Genomic DNA, 21145 nt, shown 5'->3' with positions numbered 1-21145 from the left:
TCTGCAATTGACTGAATCCTTGCCTGAGGCTTCCAATGGGCAAAGCCCTGTTATGGACCAAAATCCTCTAATTGAAGCAAAAGTTTGTTGAAATAAAGTCTGATAACGGTGAAATGATATATATTAGAATTTCCTTTGGGTGGATATGATTGTTTAGGAGGATGTAATATAGAAATTATAATTTTAAGGTTTTGGAAATACATGTGTCACAGGAGGCTGTTGAGGGGAGGACAGCTCATAATAGAGTAAATGGAATGGTATCAAACACATGGACATTTTTATTACCATTCCATTATTCTGTTCCAGCCATTACTATGAGCCCGTCCTCCCCAATTAAGGTGCCACCAGCCTCCTGTGGTGTGTGTTAATATAGCTCTACTGTATGAGTGTGTGTATGCATATTTAAAATGGGCAACTGTTTAAATCCCATACTCATTTCACGCACAATTATTTCCTCCGTTTCATCACAGCTGTACGTGTCCTTCCTCTCCTCTCAACTCAAATGGATGAACAATTAGACCTTGTCATGAAACACAGCCTCTCTTAGTGGACTGTCCGTCAGGTGTTGCATCCAAAATGGCACCCTATTGCCTATGAAGTCCACTACTTTGGACCAGAGCTCTATGGGATGCACTTTTATAGGGAACAGTGTGCCATTTCAAGCGCAACTGGGAGTAACCATACCGTAATAAAAGCTTTTTTTGTTTCTACATAAATTTTTGTAAGAGACCAATACTCTGTGGGAGATACGGCCTGTGTTATCCCCCATGCTGAATTAGATTGATTTGTGTCTACGTGAAGTCTCAAAGGAAAGCTACTGAGACATGTCTTTTGTGTTTTGAGTTCATCGTCAGAGTTTTCGTATTGTCCTGCGTTCCCACACGTCCTTCTGCTAGCGAAATGTCAGCCTGGGTCCTGGACAGCATGAAGGCTGACCAATAGAAAGGTCACTTCCAGAGAATCAGATCACCATGGTAACCCAGGGCTACCACTCACCACCTCATCCTCCTGTTTTATTCCCCTGGGTCTCTTCTAAAAAGATATCTGATTTCGTCTCAAACTGTATAAATGAATAAAATGAAAAGAAAATTGTCTCTATCCAAACTCCTCTGCCTTTCAGAGATAAACCTGACATGCCAAGGGGGATTTTAGAATATTTTGTTGGTAGTTTTGTTTTTATGTGTCATTGAATGAACAGGAACACAGTGAAAAGGTCACTGTTTATGCAGGTGGTGTCATACTGAGTGTGCACTCTGTCTGTCCATTGTAGTGCAGCGGGGGCTGGAGAAGAGCTACGCACTTTTAAAGAGATGGAGCAAACCAAACGCAAACAGCAACAGTTGGCGTCAGTGTTGCCTGGGACCTCAGTTCTCTGCCTCAATGCTAATGTTGTCACATGTATCTTTACAATTTTCATATCTCTCTCTCGCTCTCACACTCTCCAATCCCTTCACACCTCTTTCCTTTTCATCCATACTGTTTATGACCACTCTTGTTCTTTCACAGACAGATCACCTGGGAAACAACAAGATTGTGTCTGTATTGAAACTTTGAGATCTTCAGGTAGTGAGAGCTAAAGATGGACATGGTATTTTCATAATGAAAATCAATAAAGAAATAAGCTATTTCAGCCCTCAGAGAGAATAATGGTGGACGTACTCTACTAAAGAGGCGGGAGCCACAATAAAGTACAAAGTCTTAAATGGTAAAGGTTGATATTTATTTCTCATCACAAATAAAAAGAACCATGCTTACTCATCACAGAAAAGAAAATCAGAACGTCTGTATATATTTATATATTTACTGGCCTTGCTGTCGGACTGTATTTTTTCGGAATGAATAACAGCAGTCGATGAAGAAGATTGAAATGCTTTAAAAAAGTCCAAGCCTCCTTCCGTCCATCTGTCTGCCTGCCCATCCTCCCCCCCCCATAACAGCATTATAGTTTTGTTGTGTGTTCGGTCTGACTCTGCCTCTGGGTTAGCCTGGTCCCAGATCTGTGCTATCTTTCCAACACATATGGTCATCGTCACACTAGGCGTTGTCAAGACAGCACAACAGACCCGAGACCAGGCTAGCTCTGAGCGTCTCTGGAGGCTTGTGAACGGAGGACGGCTCATAGCAATGACTGGAATGGAATCAATGGAAGGCTTGTTTGATATTGTTCCATTCATTCCATTCCGACCATTACAATAGGCCCGTCCTCCGATGTAAAGTGACACCAGCCACCCCTGGTGTCTCTAGTCCCCAGCGGTCTTAATGACCTGGAACAGAGTGACGTTGTAGAGCACCTGGTGTCCGTTGTTCCAGGTGTACAGCACCCTCTCCCTGGGGTTATAGTCCATCATGGAGATGTGGGAGTACTGGTTGTGGAAGGGGATGTCTGTGTATTCGTAGCTAGAGGAGTTGGTGTAGTAGGCGAAGTAGATCTTAGCCCCGGCCAGGTGGGAGTTGGTGACGTACAGCGTGCTACAGATCATGAAAGACTCTCCGGCGCTGCGCTTGGGGAACCCTGTGTCCCACGTCTGCAGCACCTCCAGGCTCTGCGGCTCCAGGCGGCTGATGACGATGTTGCCGGCGTTGGGGATGGTGGTGTAGACGGCCCACAGGCCGTTCTCGTCTGCCATCAGGTCGATGTCTGAGGAGCCTCCCCAGGAGTAGGGGAAGGTGTTGTTGTAGCCGGCCCCACTGAGACTGCGCTGCACCAGAACACTGCGGGACCTGAAGTGGTACTTGATGATGATGTTGCTCTGGTACTTGTTGTAGTACAGGGAGCCGTTGTAGACCACGTGGCCGGTCCCCGCCCAGGGGTGGGGCAGCAGGTGCTGAACGAAGTTCTGGCCTTTCATGAAGTCGTTTAGGGTGCGGTACTCCAGGACACGACGACCTTTAAAGTAGCCGTCCATGGACCACACCTAGAGAGTGAGAGAGAGAGAGTGAGAGTGAGAGAGAGAGTGTGAGAGAGAGTGAGAGAGTGAGAGAGTGAGAGAGAGAGAGAGAGAGAGAGGGAGAGAGGGAGAGACAGAGAGAGAGAGAGAGAGAGAGAGAGAGCGAGAGAGACAGAGAGAGAGAGTGTGAGAGAGAGTGAGAGAGAGAGGGAGAGAGAGAGAGAGAGAGGGAGAGAGAGAGGGAGAGACAGAGAGAGAGGGAGAGACAGAGAGAGACAGAGAGAGAGAGCGACAGAGTGAGTGAGAGAGTGTGTGTTAGAGAGAGAGAGAGAGAGAGGGCGAGACAGAGAGAGGGAGAGACAGAGAGAGGGAGAGACAGAGAGAAAGGGAGAGAGAGAGACAGAGCCAGAGAGAGAGAGCGAGAGAGAGAGAGAGAGAGAGATAGAGAGAGAGAGAGAGAGAGAGAGAGAGAGAGAGAGAGAGAGAGAGAGAGAGAGAAAGACAGAGAGAGAGAGAGACAGAGAGAGAGAGTGAGTGAGAGAGTGTGTGTTAGAGAGAGAGAGAGAGAGAGAGAGAGAGAGGGAGAGACAGAGAGAGGGAGAGACAGAGAGAGAGAGTGAGTGAGAGAGTGTGTGTTAGAGAGAGAGAGAGAGAGAGAGAGGGAGAGACAGAGAGAGGGAGAGACAGAGAGAGGGAGAGAGAGAGACAGAGCGAGAGAGAGAGAGAGAGAGAGAGAGAGAGAGAGACAGAAAGAGAGGGAGAGACAGAGAGAGAGACAGAAAGAGAGGGAGAGACAGAGAGAGAGAGAGAGACAGAAAGAGAGGGAGAGAGGGAGAGAGAGAGAGAGAGAGAGAGAGAGAGAGAGAGAGAGAGAGAGAGAGAGAGAGAGAGAGAGAGAGAGAGAGAGAGAGAGAGAGAGAGGGAGAGAGAGAGAGAGAGAGAGAGAGAGAGAGAGAGAGAGAGAGAGAGAGAGAGAGAGAGAGAGAGAGAGAGAGAGAGAGAGAGAGAGAGAGAGAGAGAGAGAGAGAGAGGGTGTAAACATAGTGATAACGTTGTGCTCCATTACATCAGAGGTGTCTGATCTTCAGGCATGGAGTGTCAGTGTGGTCTTTCTTCTTGGATAACCTGCCTACGGCGGTGCCCTGAGCAAAGTGTATGTGTGTTCATACGAGTGTGCGTAGGTGTGTGAGTGTGTTTGTGTGGTGTACGTGCAGTGCGTACAGTGCTATTGATCTCCTGTGTGTGTGTGTGTGTGTGTGTGTGTGTGTGTGTGTGTGTGTGTGTGTGTGTGTGTGTGTGTGTGTGTGTGTGTGTGTGTGTGTGTGTGGACATGTTTAACTATTCAGAAGTCCCCACAAGAATAGTAAACAAAACCAAAAAAATACATTTTTTTTTTTGTCCCCACAAGGTCAAATGCTATTTCTAGGGGGTTTAAGGTTAAGGGTATAATTAGTGTTAGTGTTAGAATTACGTTAAGGGTTAGGGTTAGGAGCTAGGGTTAGTTTTAGGGTTAGGAACTAAGGTTAGGTTTAGGGTTATGGTTAGGAGCTAGGGCTTTAGGGTTAGGATTAAGGTTAGGGTTAGGGAAGGGTAAGAATACGGTTAGGGTTAGGGTTAGGGGTTAGGGAAAACAAGATTTTGAATGGGACTGAATTGTGTGTCCCCACAATGTTAGCTATACATGACCGTGTGTGTGTGTGTGTGTGTGTCTGTATTCTCTGCTCTGCAGTCAGCCCAGCCAGCCACACTGCTCTCTGCTCTCTGCCCTTTTCCAGTCCACACTTACAGAAAATCAATTCTGTTAGCATCTCTTTCTCTCTTTTCTCTCTCTACTGAGAATGACTGGATCAGGACATTGACAGATCAGCCCACTCCATGACCCAATCTCCACTCATCCCCTGGCCTCTCCACTATTAATTGATTCAATTAAACCACAGTCAGCTCACATATGTACTTTTTTCTCTTAATGTATCAGGCAAGGATTTAGGTCCTACCCACTTGTTTCAGACTGATCCCCGGAGGGAGGGAGGGAGGGAGGGAGGGAGGGAGGGAGGGAGGGAGGGAGGGAGGGAGGGAGGGAGGGAGGGAGGGAGGGAGGGGGGACAGGAGGACAGGAGGACAGGAGGACAGGAGCCGGGGTGGTGCTGGAATAGCAGCTGAATTATGGAGGAGGGAAGATTATGGAGCATGAAGTATTATTTCCCGTTTTCACTGTTAAACGAGTCCCTAGAGCATGGAGGGGCTTTGCTTGAGCCCTAGTTGGGACACGCACAGGCAGACAGGCATGTCTGGGAGAGAGTTCTTTTGTCGTGTAGCATTTGGGAGGCAGAATGGCGCAAATGACATTTCACTCTCAGGAGCCAATGACATTTCGGCTCCCAAATGTGATCACAGTGATGGATATGGGCGTTAATGTGATACTCCTTGGATGTATATGGGCTATAGGATCAGTGTCTGATATGAATTCTAATGTGATGTCAGTGAGCAACGTGATCATTAAACACAGTAGTCTGCATGGGGGAGACGATGACCTACAACACAACACAACATTCCATCTATTTAGTCTGGGACATGATGACAGTGTTTAGATGAGAAAGGCCATCTTCATTTTTCCCCCACGGAACGAAACGTCTGCCCTCTCCTCCCCTCATCTCTCTCTTCCCTCATTTCTTCTATCCTCCATTCCTCTCCCCCTCCACGCATCCCCCCTCTTCCTCCTCCCTCCTCTTCCACCTTTTCTTCCTCTCCTCTTCCCTTCTACCACCCCCTCTCCTCTCCTCTTCCCTTCTGCCACCCCCTCTCCTCTCCTCTTCCCTTCTACCACTCCCTGTCCTCCCTCTCCTCTCCCCCTGTCCTCCCTCTCCTCTCCCCCTGTCCTCCCTCTCCTCTCCCCCTGTCCTCCTCTCCTATCCTCTCTTCTCCACTCTACACCAGAGGGTCTTGTTAACGTGCGACCACATGTCATCTCCAATTAGGAAAACCCATTACTATATCATCTGTGTCCAGGCTCACAGCCTTGTCTCAGTCTCTGCTGCTCTGCTGCTCTGCAGCTCTGCAGCTCGGCTGGCAGTCACACTGCTGGTAATTACCCAGGTGATTGGAGAAACGTCTGCTTAAACAACTCGTTCATTTCTTCCCCCATGACAGAATGATTAATCAGCAGGCGTACTGTGGCTGTGACGGGATGGGACAGGAGGGAGGGAGGGAGGGAGGGAGAGAGAGAGGAGGGAGGGCTGACATCCATCAGTGACTCAGCTCTCAGTGACTCTCAGGACTCTGACAGACTGTAGGCAAAATAGTCCGTCACCAAAGTAGCATTACAGCGTACAACCAACCCCCTGTGAGGGTCCTGTGGCGCTGTAGTCTAAGCCATGTGATAAACTCTGTTTTGGGGGTCAGGGGTCAGTGTGTGTGTGTGATTTGGTTTTTACTATCCTTCTGGTGACCAGAAGACCTCACAAGGATAGTAAAACAAGGACAATTCTGAGTGGGGACATTCTGCCAGTCCCCACAAGGAAAAGGGCTTTAGGCTTAAGGATTAGGTTTAGGGTTACAATTAGGGTTATAATTACGGTTAGGGTTAGGTTTAGTTTTAAGGTTTGGGTTAGGGGTTAAGGTAAGGGTTAAGGTTAGGTTAAGGGTTGGGGTTTAGGGGTTAGAGTAAATAGGATTTTGAATGGGAATCAATGTTTTGGTCCCCACAAGGGTAGTAAAAGCAACGTGTGTGTTCGTGCATGCGCTCATGTGGAAAACTTACCCGGTTGTCTGAACTAGGGATCATGGTGTCAGTCATCCAGGAGCCGAACCTTGACCCTGATGCACGGATGGTGATGGGGTTACTGACGCCGGTCAACTTCCCACAGCCTGCGACACACACACACACACACACACACACACACACACACACACACACACACACACACACACACACACACACACACACACACAGAATATCGTGAAATATTAAACGGCTAAAGGCAACATTTCAGCTGCAATCCCTTTTTCTGTTAAATCATCAGTTTATATATACAGGATTCTGTTAAATCATCAGTTTATATATACAGGATTCTGTTAAATCATCAGTTTATATATACAGGATTCAGTTAAATCATCAGTTTATATAGGATTCTGTTAAATCATCAGTTTATATATACAGGATTCTGTTAAATCATCAGTTTATATATACAGGATTCAGTTAAATCATCAGTTTATATATACAGGATTCAGTTAAATCATCAGTTTATATAGGATTCTGTTAAATCATCAGTTTATATAGGATTCTGTTAAATCATCAGTTTATATATACAGGATTCTGTTAAATCATCAGTTTATATATACAGGATTCAGTTAAATCATCAGTTTATATATACAGGATTCTGTTAAATCATCAGTTTATATATACAGGATTCTGTTAAATCATCAGTTTATATATACAGGATTCTGTTAAATCATCAGTTTTATATTTGTGGGCTATACTCGGCCTTGTCTTAGACGGTAAGTTGGTGGTTGGAGACATCCCTCTAGTGGTGTGGGGGCTGTGCTTTGGCAAAGTGGGTGGGGTTATATCCTGTCTGTTTGGCCCTGTCCGGGGGTATCATCGGATGGGGCCACAGTGTCTTCTGATCCCTCCTGTCTCAGCCTCCAGTATTTATGCTGCAGTAGTTTATGTGTCGGGGGGCTAGGGTCAGTCTGTTACATCTGGAGTATTTCTCTTGTCTTATCCGGTGTCCTGTGTGAATTTAAATATGCTCTCTCTAATTCTCTCTTTCTTTCTTTCTCTCTTTCTTTCTTTCTCTCAGAGGACCTGAGCCCTAGGACCATGCCTCAGGACTACCTGGCATGATGACTCCTTGCTGTCCCCAGTCCACCTGGCCATGCTGCTGCTCCAGTTTCAACTGTTCTGCCTGCGGCTATGGAACCCTGACCTGTTCACCGGACGTGCTTGTTGCACCCTCGACAACTACTATGATTATTATTATTTGACCATGCTGGTCATTTATGAACATTTTAACATCTTGACCATGTTCTGTTATAATATCCACCCGGCACAGCCAGAAGAGGACTGGCCACCCCTCATAGCCTGGTTCCTCTCTAGGTTTCTTCCTAGGTTTTTGGCCTTTCTAGGGAGTTTTTCCTAGGGAGTTTTTCCTAGCCACCGTACTTCTTTCACATGCATTGCTTGCTGTTTGGGGTTTTAGGCTGGGTTTCTGTACAGCACTTTGAGATATCAGCTGATGTACGAAGGGCTATATAAATACATTTGATTTGATTTTGATTTGATTTGATATATACAGGATTCTGTTAAATCATCAGTTTATATATACAGGATTCTGTTAAATCATCAGTTTATATATACAGGATTCTGTTAAATCATCAGTTTATATATACAGGATTCTGTTAAATCATCAGTTTATATATACAGGATTCTGTTAAATCATCAGTTTATATATATATAGGATTCTGTTAAATCATCAGTTTATATATACAGGATTCTGTTAAATCATCAGTTTATATATACAGGATTCTGTTAAATCATCAGTTTATATATACAGGATTCTGTTAAATCATCAGTTTATATATATAGGATTCTGTTAAATCATCAGTTTATATATACAGGATTCTGTTAAATCATCAGTTTAGCTCCACATATTACATGAGCATGATCATTTATCTGGGCATCTCTAGACCATTACTGGATAATTTATCTGGACATCTCTAGGCCATAACTGGATCATTTATCTGGGCATCTCTAGGCCATTACTGGATCATTTATCTGGACATCTCTAGGCCATTACTGGATCATTTATCTGGGCATCTCTAGGCCATAACTGGATCATTTATCTGGGCATCTCTAGGCCATTACTGGATAATTTATCTGGGCATCTCTAGGCCATTACTGGATCATTTATCTGGGCATCTCTAGGCCATTACTGGATCATTTATCTGGGCATCTCTAGGCCATTACTGGATCATTTATCTGGGCATCTCTAGGCCATTACTGGATCATTTATCTGGGCATCTCTAGGCCATTACTGGATCATTTATCTGGGCATCTCTAGGCCATTACTGGATCATTTATCTGGGCATCTCTAGGCCATTACTGGATCATTTATCTGGGCATCTCTAGGCCATTACTGGATCATTTATCTGGGCATCTCTAGGCCATTACTGGATCATTTATCTGGGCATCTCTAGGCCATTATTGGATAATGTATCCAGCTTAATACTAGTACTGAACATAAACATCATTAGAACGTTGACCATTAATAGCCTGTGTCTCAGCTACCGTAGCTACACTTCACATTGCTCTTAGTGATAGTGTATCATCAGTGTGTTGGATTAAATTGATCGTAAAAGTACTCTGGTGGAGAGGTGGCATAACACTCCTATTACAAGTGTTTTCAGAGAGCACTGCTTGACTATTCATTGAGAGAAACAGTAAGTCCTTTATTTTAAATCCAACAGCATCTCAGGTTGTGAACAAATACATTTAGTATGAAAATATTACAAATGATCTGTATTAGGGTTTTTCTTACATTGCCTAGTCAATGTGAATAGCCCTCACAGTATTATGTACATGAAGACTACCTCTAGCCAGTTATAGTAGAGTAGTCCATGCCAAGCCAGAAGACATTCAATGCTGTTGGGATGTCAGCATCTTTCTATCAGTATAATGTCCTCCTGGATCTTTACCTTTATGGATATTTATGGGTCTCCACAGATACCACCCAACCACACACCCTCCTCTCTCCTCACCTAGTTTCTGCATGCAGGAGTGGAGCCTGGTCTCCAGCAGCAGGACCCTGTGTCTCAGCTCCTCGTAGTCGTAGGCTCCCATCTCCTCCTGGATGGCCATGAGTACCAGCGACAGGTTCCTCACCTCCTCCCTCACCCGGCTGATCTGACGGGCGTCCGTCTTGTACTGCTCCAACACCGGCAGTAGGGGGAGCAGCTGGGTCACCTTGTCCTTCAAATCCTGCAGGTTGGATGGAGAGAGGGAGAGAGGGGTGACAAAGAGGAAGATTAGATTCAGAAAGAGGAAAAACAGTAGAAAGGGGAGTGAGAGAGAGGAGCCACACACAAAGCAAACAGAAGGGTGATGGTACGGACTGCATTCCAATGCCAGAACTAGTTGCCGTTCTCATGACGAATCCACAAATGTGTTTTCATACACACTGTTGATCCTGGACTCTATTGTTTCATTCTCCAATGCATTCTTCCTCCTCTGGGGACCTACGCCATCTAGCCTATCCTAGCCTCAGCTCCACATCTATGACTGATCTGCTGTCAGGGAGTTGGTGGGGCTGATTTCTCATAGGCCGGTGGTGTATCGATGAAGGGGCAGCAGGAGAGGAGAGGCAGCCTGAGGTAGCCTGCTATGGTGCGTCAATGCTGTCCTGTGCTGTGAGGCTGTTAGGAGCAGCAGGCACATCAATAAAACTAGTCCACCACAGGGGGGGCTGTTTTCTCCTTGTTAAGGTTTATCGTAAATCTGTTGATGGAGCAGCTCTCAGCCCCACAGCGCCACATTATAAATCTCATTTTCCCCCGTTCGCCCCGCGAAAATTCCCTCTCGTTAATCTCCCGTGCCATGCCATCGGCGACATTGAGCTCCACACATTCATCAGGCTGTCTCACAGAAAGTCAAATGCAGCTTTTACACTTATGCATTTTTTTTTTCTCGACCCATTGGATTGTGAATGAGTATTTATTCACATTTGGAAAGCTATTGGAATTTGCAGGACTTGGCATATGCTAGTGATATTAAGACGTGTTGATGGATGTGGGGGGGGGATTCGTAAACATTGCAGTGACTTTAATAATAAAAGGTGTAGAGAGAGAAACACCATAAGGCCATTCCCCAGGCCCATCCCTGTTGCCGTGCAGAGTCCCAGCAGTAAATCAGCCTTTATGCATTAAGAATTTATCAAAGCATCTTTTAATCAAACCATTTTATGGTCCATCTAATATCCGCAGAGTGTAAGAAACTCGTGAAAAGGCCCTGCTGACAGCAAGACAGAAACACAGTCTGATAATGGAGCCTGAGATTCCGCTTGTAGGAAGATAAGGATTAGATAAATGTGAATATATATGGCTGTTAACTGAGAACAGGCAGAGAGAGAAACACTTGCGCTTGGTCGTGTGGTTTTAATAATGCAGGAGAGATTGCGCTCAAATTGCCTCCTGTACATGACTCAATTACACTGAAATAGCAGATGAAGATAAGCTATGTGAGTGTTAGTGTGTCATTATGTGTTGTAATGTAGAGGAAGCTGTAGTAAATATACGTTATAAAGCCTGTGCTACAGTCCAGGATGTTCCTATAGAAAGTTCTTATCAGAAAGTTCACATACATAGTTTAGAAATATGCTTGACGTAGAAACCTGTGTGATTGATTTTCAGGACAGATGAATGGACACATGCATGCCATGTGCGTTACCTGTAAGCTCTTGGGGTTGAGGCTTCGGGGGTTGTCTGAGGCAGTCTTCAGCTTGACGTCTACAGCCTTCATCAGGCTCTCTGTGTTCCTCACATACTGAAGGTCCCTGTTGGTCCGCAGGTCCAGCAACTCCATGGACTGGGTGATGTTCTGGACCTGACAGTCAAACACACACATGCTGTTAGACGCACAGACAGACAGACAGACAGATAGATACAGAAGCCCCGTTTATACCTGGTTCTAACTTGAGTCCTTTGTCCTGATCTTGTCCACATTCCCGATTGAGCCCACATTTTTGGACAGGTGTAGACACTCAAAAGACACAGATCATCCTGCCCAACTCCAGAGGTAGTCAAACACACATTGTGTCTGGATATCTTGTACAGACCCATCTGTACAAAGAAGCCATTTAAATCATCATTATTCCTCCCTCTAAAATCATTGAGAGGTGGCACCATTGACTGACTACATCAATATGTCTTACAATAAATAAATATTATTTTGAAGGAATAGCTGTGAAATAATTTGCATAAATGAAGGGACCAGGAACTCTTGTGACAATGCAAACGGATAACAGACACATTATAATACCCTGTGTAGACACATTTCTGGACATGTGGGCACAATCAGTATGTAGACAAGATCAGGACGGACCCATGTTAGCACCATGTATAAACGGGGCTAGAGTCAGACCCACACGGAATCAGACGCACAGACTCACAGACAGACACGCAGTCAGACACACACAAAATGACATGTTTATTCAGTGGCATGTGTTTTCCTTTTTATTAAAATGAGTGTGCTGTGCCGTACTCCCAGCAGCACTTTGCCTTCACTTCCTCTTATCAGAAGTTAGTTGTGTCTTCCTCCTCTCCCCACCAGCTGTCCTGCCCACCCACTGGGACATCCGCCCACTGGAACCACCCACTCACAATACACTCTGCTACTGATCTATTCCACCCACACTCTACACCCATTCTCCCACACACATACTGGCCAGGGTTCAACTGGCTAAACCTTATGCAACTAATTAACAGAATGAAATATTCATTTGTGTATTAATTTATGTACATGAATTATTATGGAGTTTGTAGTTAATTCAATGTGTGTATTAAAGTATGTACTGTACATGAATTACCCTATATATACAAAAGTGTGATTAGTGGATTCGGTTATTTCAGCCACACCTGAGCACATAGACAAGCAATCTCCATAGACAAACATTGGCAGTGGAATTGCCTTACTGAAGAGCTCAGTGACTTTCAACATGGTACCGTCATAGGATGCCACCTTTCCAACAAGCCAGTTCGTCAGATTTCTGTCCTGCTAGAGCCGTTCAACTGTAAGTGCTGTTATTGTGAAGTGGAAATGTCTAGAAGCATAAAATCGTCTGTCCTCGGTTGCAACACTCACTACAGAGTTCCAAACTGCCTCTGGGAGCAACATTAGCACAAGAACTGTTCGTCAGGGGGCTTCATGAAATGGGTTTCCATGGCCGAGGAACCCCACACAAGCCTAAGATCACCTGTTCTCTGGAGTGATGCATCACGCTTCACCATCTGGTAGTCCGACGGACAAATCTGGGTTTGGCGGATACCAGGCGAATGCTACCTGCCCCAATGCATACCGCCAACTGTAAAGTTTGGTGGAGGAGGAATAGTGATCCAGGGCTTTTTTTCATGGTAGCATTTCATGGTAGCTAGGCCCCTTAGTTCCAGTGAAGGGAAATCTTAATGCTAGAAACATACAATGATATTCTAGAATCTATACGATTTTATGCTTCCAACTTTGTAGCAACAGTTTGGGGAAAACCCTTTCCTGTTTCAGCATGACAATTCCCCCGTGCATAAAGCGAGGTCCATAAAGAAATGGTTTGTTGAGATCGGTGTGGAAGAACTTGACTGGCCTGCACAGAGCCCTGACCTCAACCCCCTCGAACACCTTTGGGATGAATTGGAATACCGACTGCGAGCCAGGCCTAATCGCCCAACATCAGTGCCCGACCTCACTAATGCTCTTGTGGTTGAATGGAAGCAAGTCCCTGCAACAATGTCCAACATCCATTGGAAAGCCTTCCCAGAATAGTGGAGGCTGTTATAGCAGCAAAAGGGAGACCAACTCCATATTAATCCCCATGATTTTGGAATGAGATGTTCAATGAGCAGGTGTTCACATACTTTTGGTCATGTAGTGTGTATTATGAAACCTCCGGTTGTGTGTGACTGTGTGTAGACACACTGTGTCCTGGCAGGTGTGACAGAAAGGTAGCTCCATCCCCAGAGAGGCTTTGAGGTAACACTAACATTAGCTAACGCTAACCACAGACTGCTAGCTAGTTCCATATTCCTTCTCCTGGCAGGTTTAGATACATGTTCTTGTCCAATCTGCCTCTGCTGTCTGGCGGTCCAGCACAATGAGTCATGCTGCTCCATATCTCTTTCTTATCACACTGAGGGTGGTGATAAAAGCTGTTTAAATGTCTGTCTGTTTAAATGTCTGTCTGTTTAAATGTTAGTCTGTATAAATGTCTGTCTGTTTAAATGTTAGTCTGTTTAAATGTTAGTCTGTTTAATTGTCTGTCTGTTTAAATGTCTGTCTGTTTAAATGTTAGTCTATTTAATTGTCTGTCTGTTTAAATGTCTGTCTGTTTAAATGTCTCTCTGTTTAAATGTCTGTCTGTTTAAATGTTAGTCTGTCTGTTTAAATGTCTGTCTGTTTAAATGTTAGTCTGTTTAAATATTAGTTGGTCTGTCTGTCTGTTTAATTGTCTGTCTGTTTAAATGTTAGTCTGTTTAAACATCAGTCGTTTTATTGTTAGTCTGTTTAAATGTTAGTTTGTTTAAATGTTTGTCTGTCTGTCTGTTTAAATGTTAGTCTGTATGTCTGTATGTTTAAATGTTAGTCTGTCGGTCTGTTTAAATGTTAGTCTGTTTAAATGTCTGTCTGTTTAAATGTTAGTCTGTTTAATTGTCTGTCTGTCTATCTGTTTAAATGTTAGTCTGTCTGTCTGTCTGTCTGTCTGTCTGTCTGTCTGTCTGTCTGTCTGTCTGTCTGTCTGTCTGTCTGTCTGTCTGTCTGTCTGTCTGTCTGTCTGTCTGTCTGTCTGTCTGTCTGTCAGTCAGTCAGTCAGTCACCTGCGGACACCGAGATTCGGGCTGGGCCTAGGGCTGGCGATAATTGATAGTTAATTAACATAAACGTGTTTAGAATCTCCAGGACTCCACGCACACAAGCTGCATACAAGCCGCTGATGCGCGCGCCTTTGGAACATAAAAGTCTAATAAATACAATTAATCTACACCATCACAATAAATCCACTATTACTTTAGGCAGGGCTAAAGAAACACTATGATATGAAGAAAATGTATTTCAGAAGAACTGAAAATGAGTTGGACTACTGTATGTTATTTTGCTGTGTGCCCATGACATAGACTGTAGCCATGACATAGACTGTAGGCTAGTTCATTTAGCAGACAAGATATGCTTATACAGTTGAAGTCAGAAGTTTACATACACCTTAGCCAAACACATTTAAACTTAGTTTTTCACAATTCCTGACATTCAATCCTAGTAAAAATTCCCTGTCTTAGGTCAGTTAGGATCACCACTTTATTTTAAGATTGTGAAATGTCAGAATAATAGTAGAGAGAATGATATATTTCAGCTTTTATTTCTTTCATCACATTCCCAGTGGGTCAGAAGTTTACATACACTCAATTAGTATTTGGTAGCATTGCCTTTAAATTGTTTAACTTGGGTCAAACGTTTCGGGTAGCCTTCCACAAGCTTCCCACAATAAGTTGGGTGAATTTTGTCCCATTCCTCCTGACAGAGCTGGTGTAACTTTTTTGTAGGCCTCCTTGCTCGCACACACTTTTTCAGTTCTGCCCACAAAGTTTCTATAGGATTGAGGTCAGGGCTTTGTGATGGCCACTCCAATACCTTGACTTTGTTGTCCTTAAGCCATTTTGCCACAACTTTGGAAGTATGGTTGGGGTCATTGTCCATATGGAAAACCCATTTGTGACCAAGCTTTAACTTCCTTACTGATGTCTTGAGATGTTGCTTCAATATATCAACATAATGTTCCTTCCTCATGATGCCATCTATTTTGTGAAGTGCAAAAGTCCCTCCTGCAGCAAAGCACCCCCACAACATGATGCTGCCACCCCCGTGCTTCACGATTGGGATGGTGTTCTTCAGCTTGCAAGCGTCCCCTTTTTCCTACAAACATAACAATGGTCATTATGGCCAAACACTTCTATTTTTGTTTCATCAGACCAGAGGACATTTCTCAAAAAAGTACGATCTTTGTTCCCATGTGCAGTTGCAAACCGTAGTCTGGCTTTTTTATGGCAGTTTTGAAGCAGTGGCTTCTTCCTTGCTCAACGGCCTTTCAGGTTATGTCGATATAGGACTCGTTTTACTGTGGATATAGATACTTTTGTACCCGTTTCCTCCAGCAACTTTACAAGGTCCTTTGCTGTTGTTCTGCGATTGATTTGCACTTTTCTCACCAAAGTACGTTCATCTCTAGGAGACAGAACGCGTCTCCTTCCTGAGCAGTATGACGACTGCATGGTCCCATGGTGTTTATACTTGCGTACTATTGTTTGTACAGATTAACGTGGTACCTTCAGGCATTTGAAAATTGCTCCCAAGGATGAAGCAGACTTGTGGAGGTCTACAATGTTTTTTTCTGAGGTCTTGGCTGCTTTCTTTTGATTTTCCCATGATATCAAGCAAAGAGGCACTGAGTTTGAAGGTAGGCCTTGAAATACATCCACAGGTACACCTCCAATTGACTCAAATAATGTCAATTGGCCTATCATAAGCTTCTAAAGCCATGACATAATTTTCTTGAATTTTCCAAGCTGTTTAAAGGCACAGTCAACTTAGTGTATGCAAACTTCTGACCCACTGGAATTGTGATACAGTGAATTATAAGTGAAGTAATCTGTCTGTAAACAATTGTTGGAAAAAATACTTGTGTTATGCACAAAGTAGATGCCCTAACCGACTTGCCAAAACTATAGATTGTTAACAAGAAATTTGTGGAGTGGTTTAATGACTCCAACCTAAGTTGGTTTAATGACTCCAACCTAAGTGTATGTAAAATTCTGACTTCAACTGTAAGTCCCATGTCATTATTTTATAATATATGATTTTATAGTATGGAGAATATAATTGAACTTATAGAAAGGATATTTTTACCATCCAGGAGCGAGTGGGCATATGATGTGGCTATGTTGAGCGTAAAAATGCTAATTTGCTACAGTAGATTTCTATGCTAGATTTAGAGTTATTTGGCAACTTTAGTTGTGAATGATACAAACCTTAGAATGTCTTAAATCAAAACAAATATGGGCTGCATGATGTGACTATAGGCTATTGATGATCTGAGAAAGTTGCAAAAAGAACTTGAGCTTTGTTATTTGCCTCAGGCTGCACAGCTGTTCTCTCATCTAGTGATCATATTTTCATCCTCCTCTTTTTAGTGGCAACCATCAAAACTCTGCTTTCACACAGGATTGCATATAGAAGGAATGAGGAGAGAGAGGAGGATATGGAAACGCATTGTGGTGAGATATTCTCTATCTAAAGGTAATGTGTCAGCCTATTCATTATGAACATATAAAAAAGGCCCTATTACTAGGCTATTCCAAATCAAATACAAATTCACTATAATTGTAGGCTATCTCTGGAAGCCACCCTGCACAATCAATTAACCAATAGCATCGCCTAGGCCTATACATTCTCTCCCAGATTAATGGATATACATTTTGGAGCGTAGCATAAGGTAACTAGACCATCGAGTATGCATAATACCACAGTCCAAACTCAAAGACGATAACTAGAATTTGGTGAATTTTGGAGTATAGGCTATGTATTGTATAACGGAAACAATGGTTAATTTAATTAAGTGTTTTTGTTTCCGGGCTTGGGCTCATATATAGGCCTATGGTATTCACAAGCTCTAATAGTATGGGTGTTTTGAAAGAATCAACACCTTAGGAAGTCCATTTTGATGTGTTTGGCTTTGAAACAACATCCAGAATGAGCATGTTGTCCACTCAGTTTCAACCTGCTGTTCTAATCAAATCAAATCAAATGTATTTATATAGCCCTTCTTACATCAGCTGATATCTCAAAGTGCTGTACAGAAACCCAGCCTAAAACCCCAAACAGCAAGCAATGCAGGTGTAGAAGCACGGTGGCTAGGAAAAACTCTCTAGAAAGGCCAAAACCTAGGAAGAAACCTAGAGAGGAACAAGGCTATGAGGGGTGGCCAGTCCTCTTCTGGCTGTGCCGGGTGGAGATTATAACAGAACATGGCCAAGATGTTCAAATGTTCATAACTTCTTTCTTCAAATTGATCAATCAACGTGAGGTGAGTTTTAAAAGCATGAGACTGTTTTGATCATGTGTTTGATGTAACTTTTGAATGCATTTGCATTGATGCTAGTGGTTAGAGGGACAACAGAGCCCTGAGTACCAGGCCATCAGGACCTGACGGTAACAATAGAGCCCTGAGTACCAGGCCATTAGGACCTGATGGTCGTTAGAGCCCTGAGTACCAGGCCATTAGGACCTGACGGTAACAATAGAGCCCTGAGTACCAGGCCATTAGGACCTGAAGGTAACAACAGAGCCCTGAGTACCAGGCCATTAGGACCTGACGGTAACAACAGAGCCCTGGGTACCAGGTCATTAGGACCTGATGGTCGTTAGAGCCCTGAGTACCAGGCCATTAGGACCTGATGATCAAGTTAGCGAGTTGGGTACCAATGCATGTCCAGAGTGCATAAGAGGACTCAGCAGTCACGTATAATTATTATTATTATTATTATTATTATTGTATTTCAATTAACAAGGCACACCTGTTAATTGAAATGCATTCCAGGTGACTACCTCATGAAGCTGGTTGAGAGAATGCCAAAAGTGTGCAAAGCTGTCATCAAGGCAAAGGGTGTCACCAAGGCAAAGAATCTCAAATATAAAATATATTTTGGTTTAACACTTTTTTTGGCTACTACATGATTACATACAGTGGGGCAAAAAAGTATTTAGTCAGCCACAAATTGTGCAAATTTTCCAACTTAAAAAGATGAGAGAGGCCTGTAATTTTCATCATAGGTACACTTCAACTATGACAGACAAAATGAGAAAAAAAATCCAGAAAATCACATTGTAGGATTTTTAATGAATTTATTTGCAAATTATGGTGAAAAATAAGTATTTGGTCAATAACAAAAGTTTATCTCAATACTTTGTTATATACCCTTTGTTGGCAATGACACAGGTCAAACGTTTTCTGTAAGTCTTCACAAGGTTTTCACACACTGTTGCTGGTATTTTGGCCCATTCCTCCATGCAGATCTCCTCTAGAGCAGTGATGTTTTGGGGCTGTCGCTGGGCAACACGGACTTTCAACTCCCTCCAAAGATTTTCTATGGGGTTGAGATCTGGAGACTGGCTAGGCCACTCCAGGACCTTGAAATGCTTCTTACGAAGCCACTCCTTCGTTGCCCGAGCGGTGTGTTTGGGATCATTGTCATGCTGAAAGACCCAGCCACGTTTCATCTTCAATGACCTTGCTGATGGAAGGAAGTTTTCACTCAAAATCTCACGATACATGGCCCCATTCATTCTTTCCTTTACACGGTTCAGTCGTCCTGGCCCCTTTGCAGAAAAACAGCCCCAAAGCATGATGTTTCCACCCCCATGCTTCACAGTAGGTATGGTGTTCTTTGGATGCAACTCAGCATTCTTTGTCCTCCAAACACGACGAGTTGAGTTTTTACCAAAAAGTTATCTTTTGGTTTAATCTGACCATATGACATTCTCCCAATCCTCTTCTGGATCATCCAAATGCTCTCTAGCAAACTTCAGACGGGCCTGGACATGTACTGGCTTAAGCAGGGGGACACGTCTGGCACTGCAGGATTTGATTCCCTGGCGGCGTAGTGTGTTACTGATGGTAGGCTTTGTTACTTTGGTCCCAGCTCTCTGCAGGTCATTCACTAGGTCCCCCTGTGTGGTTCTGGGATTTTTGCTCACCGTTCTTGTGATCATTTTGACCCCACAGGGTGAGATCTTGCGTGGAGCCCCAGATCGAGGGAGATTATCAGTGGTCTTGTATGTCTTCCATTTCCTAATAATTGCTCCCACAGTTGAGTTCTTCAAACCAAGCTGCTTACCTATTGCAGATTCAGTCTTCCCAGCCTGGTGCAGGTCTACAATATTCTTTCTGGTGTCCTTTGACAGCTCTTTGGTCTTGGCCATAGTGGAGTTTGGAGTGTGACTGTTTGAGGTTGTGGACAGGTGTCTTTTATATTGATAACAAGTTCAAACAGGTGCCATTAATACAGGTAACAAGTTGAGGACAGAGGAGCCTCTTAAAGAAGAAGTTACAGGTCTGTGAGAGCCAGAAATCTTGCTTGTTTGTAGGTGACCAAATACTTATTTTCCACCATAATTTGCAAATAAATTCATAAAAAATCCTACAATGTGATTTTCTGGATTTTCTTTTCTCATTTTGTCTGTCATAGTTGACGTGTACCTATGATGAAAATTACAGGCCTCTCTCATCTTTTTAAGTAGGAGAACTTGCACAATTTGTGGCTGACTAAATACTTTTTTGCCCCACTGTATGTGTTATTTCATAGTTTTGAAGTCTTATTCTACAATGTAGAAAATAGTAAAAATATAGAAAAACCCTGGAATGAGTAGGTAAAAAAATGTAAAAATGTAGGTGTGTCCAAACTTTTGAATGGTACTGTACATTCTATGTACATTTTACGGACACAGTATATTTTACAATAGTTTGTTTTTACTCCCATCCTTCAGCTACCCTCAACCCCTCCCATCTATCTCTAAAGACGATCCAGTTTTGATTTCTATTTGCGATACATTTTTCAACTGTTCTGTCACAAGGATTTTTACTGTGACTCATGACTGCCGATGTGGCAGAAATATGGTCACCGCAACAGCCCTAACCATGACCATGGGTATGGAATTTGTACAACTTTACAAATGATGCTAGATATTGTGGCATTTTAATGTGGTATTTTACAATCTCTGGATAGATTTGAACTTTGTACGGTACATTGTTAGCATATCCTTGGCTGTCTGAGGTGAGGATCAGGTCTAGTGCATTTTAAAAGAGGATGTGATATTGGATGACAGAGTGGCTCCATTCAGCCCACCTCCTCCTCCTCTGCTAGGCTCTATGGTATGCTGGGCGGGCGGCTCAGAGACAGAACCACTGACCCCAGGTGTCCTCATTAGTCTGGCCTTTATTAGATAGGAGCGGTAGTCCTTTACAGCTGCTGTCTTACAAGCGCACACACACATCATGCCCACACACACGTTTGTGCATTTGTCAAAAAAGTGTGTGTGTGGGCACAAATGAGTGTGTGTGTCAGTCAAAAACCTGAGCGGAGGAGACACACAGCGTGAGAGGAAGGGGAAAAGATGGCTATCAGTGTGAATGAGATCAGAGAATTCAGGTGTCTCATTGATCCACTGAGGCTTCCACAGCCCATTCAGCATCTCAATTTACCTCAGCCCTCCTCTTCTCTCAGCACCCTATCAATGTCGACCTTCCTCTCTCTCGCGCTCTCTCCCTCCCTCCGCCTCTCCCTCTATCTTTTCCCACCAATGGACTTCCCTTACCAGCCCTAACTCAATACTGCCTCCTGCCAGGCTCCAGGCTACAGTGGTCTAGTATGTAGAGCTGGAGATGTGTCTATGAGAAGTCTCAGCAAGCCAAATTATTAGCCACAATACAACCACTGAAACCTCTGTCACTTTG

At 43.7% G+C, this 21145-nt stretch overlaps 1 protein-coding gene across 2 annotated transcripts in view; it reads right to left on the bottom strand.

Annotated features, from left to right (window-relative positions):
- Positions 1-1698: 1698 nt before the first annotated feature.
- Positions 1699-21145, bottom strand: part of olfm2a (olfactomedin 2a) — an 87812-nt gene continuing 68365 nt past the window's right edge. For both annotated transcript variants that reach the window (XM_014203918.2, XM_014203917.2), the window contains exons 3-6: positions 11329-11484; positions 9645-9864; positions 6646-6752; positions 1699-2915 (exon numbers count right to left, since the gene is read on the bottom strand). In XM_014203918.2, coding sequence (XP_014059393.1) covers positions 2241-2915; positions 6646-6752; positions 9645-9864; positions 11329-11484 — 1158 coding nt within the window. In that variant the 3' untranslated portion in view covers positions 1699-2240. The remainder of the gene's footprint in view (positions 2916-6645; positions 6753-9644; positions 9865-11328; positions 11485-21145) is intronic.

This window comes from Salmo salar, chromosome ssa06 (genome assembly GCF_905237065.1).
Source record: "Salmo salar chromosome ssa06, Ssal_v3.1, whole genome shotgun sequence".
NCBI lineage: Eukaryota > Metazoa > Chordata > Actinopteri > Salmoniformes > Salmonidae > Salmo > Salmo salar.
This window is presented reverse-complemented; position numbering and strand designations above follow the sequence as displayed.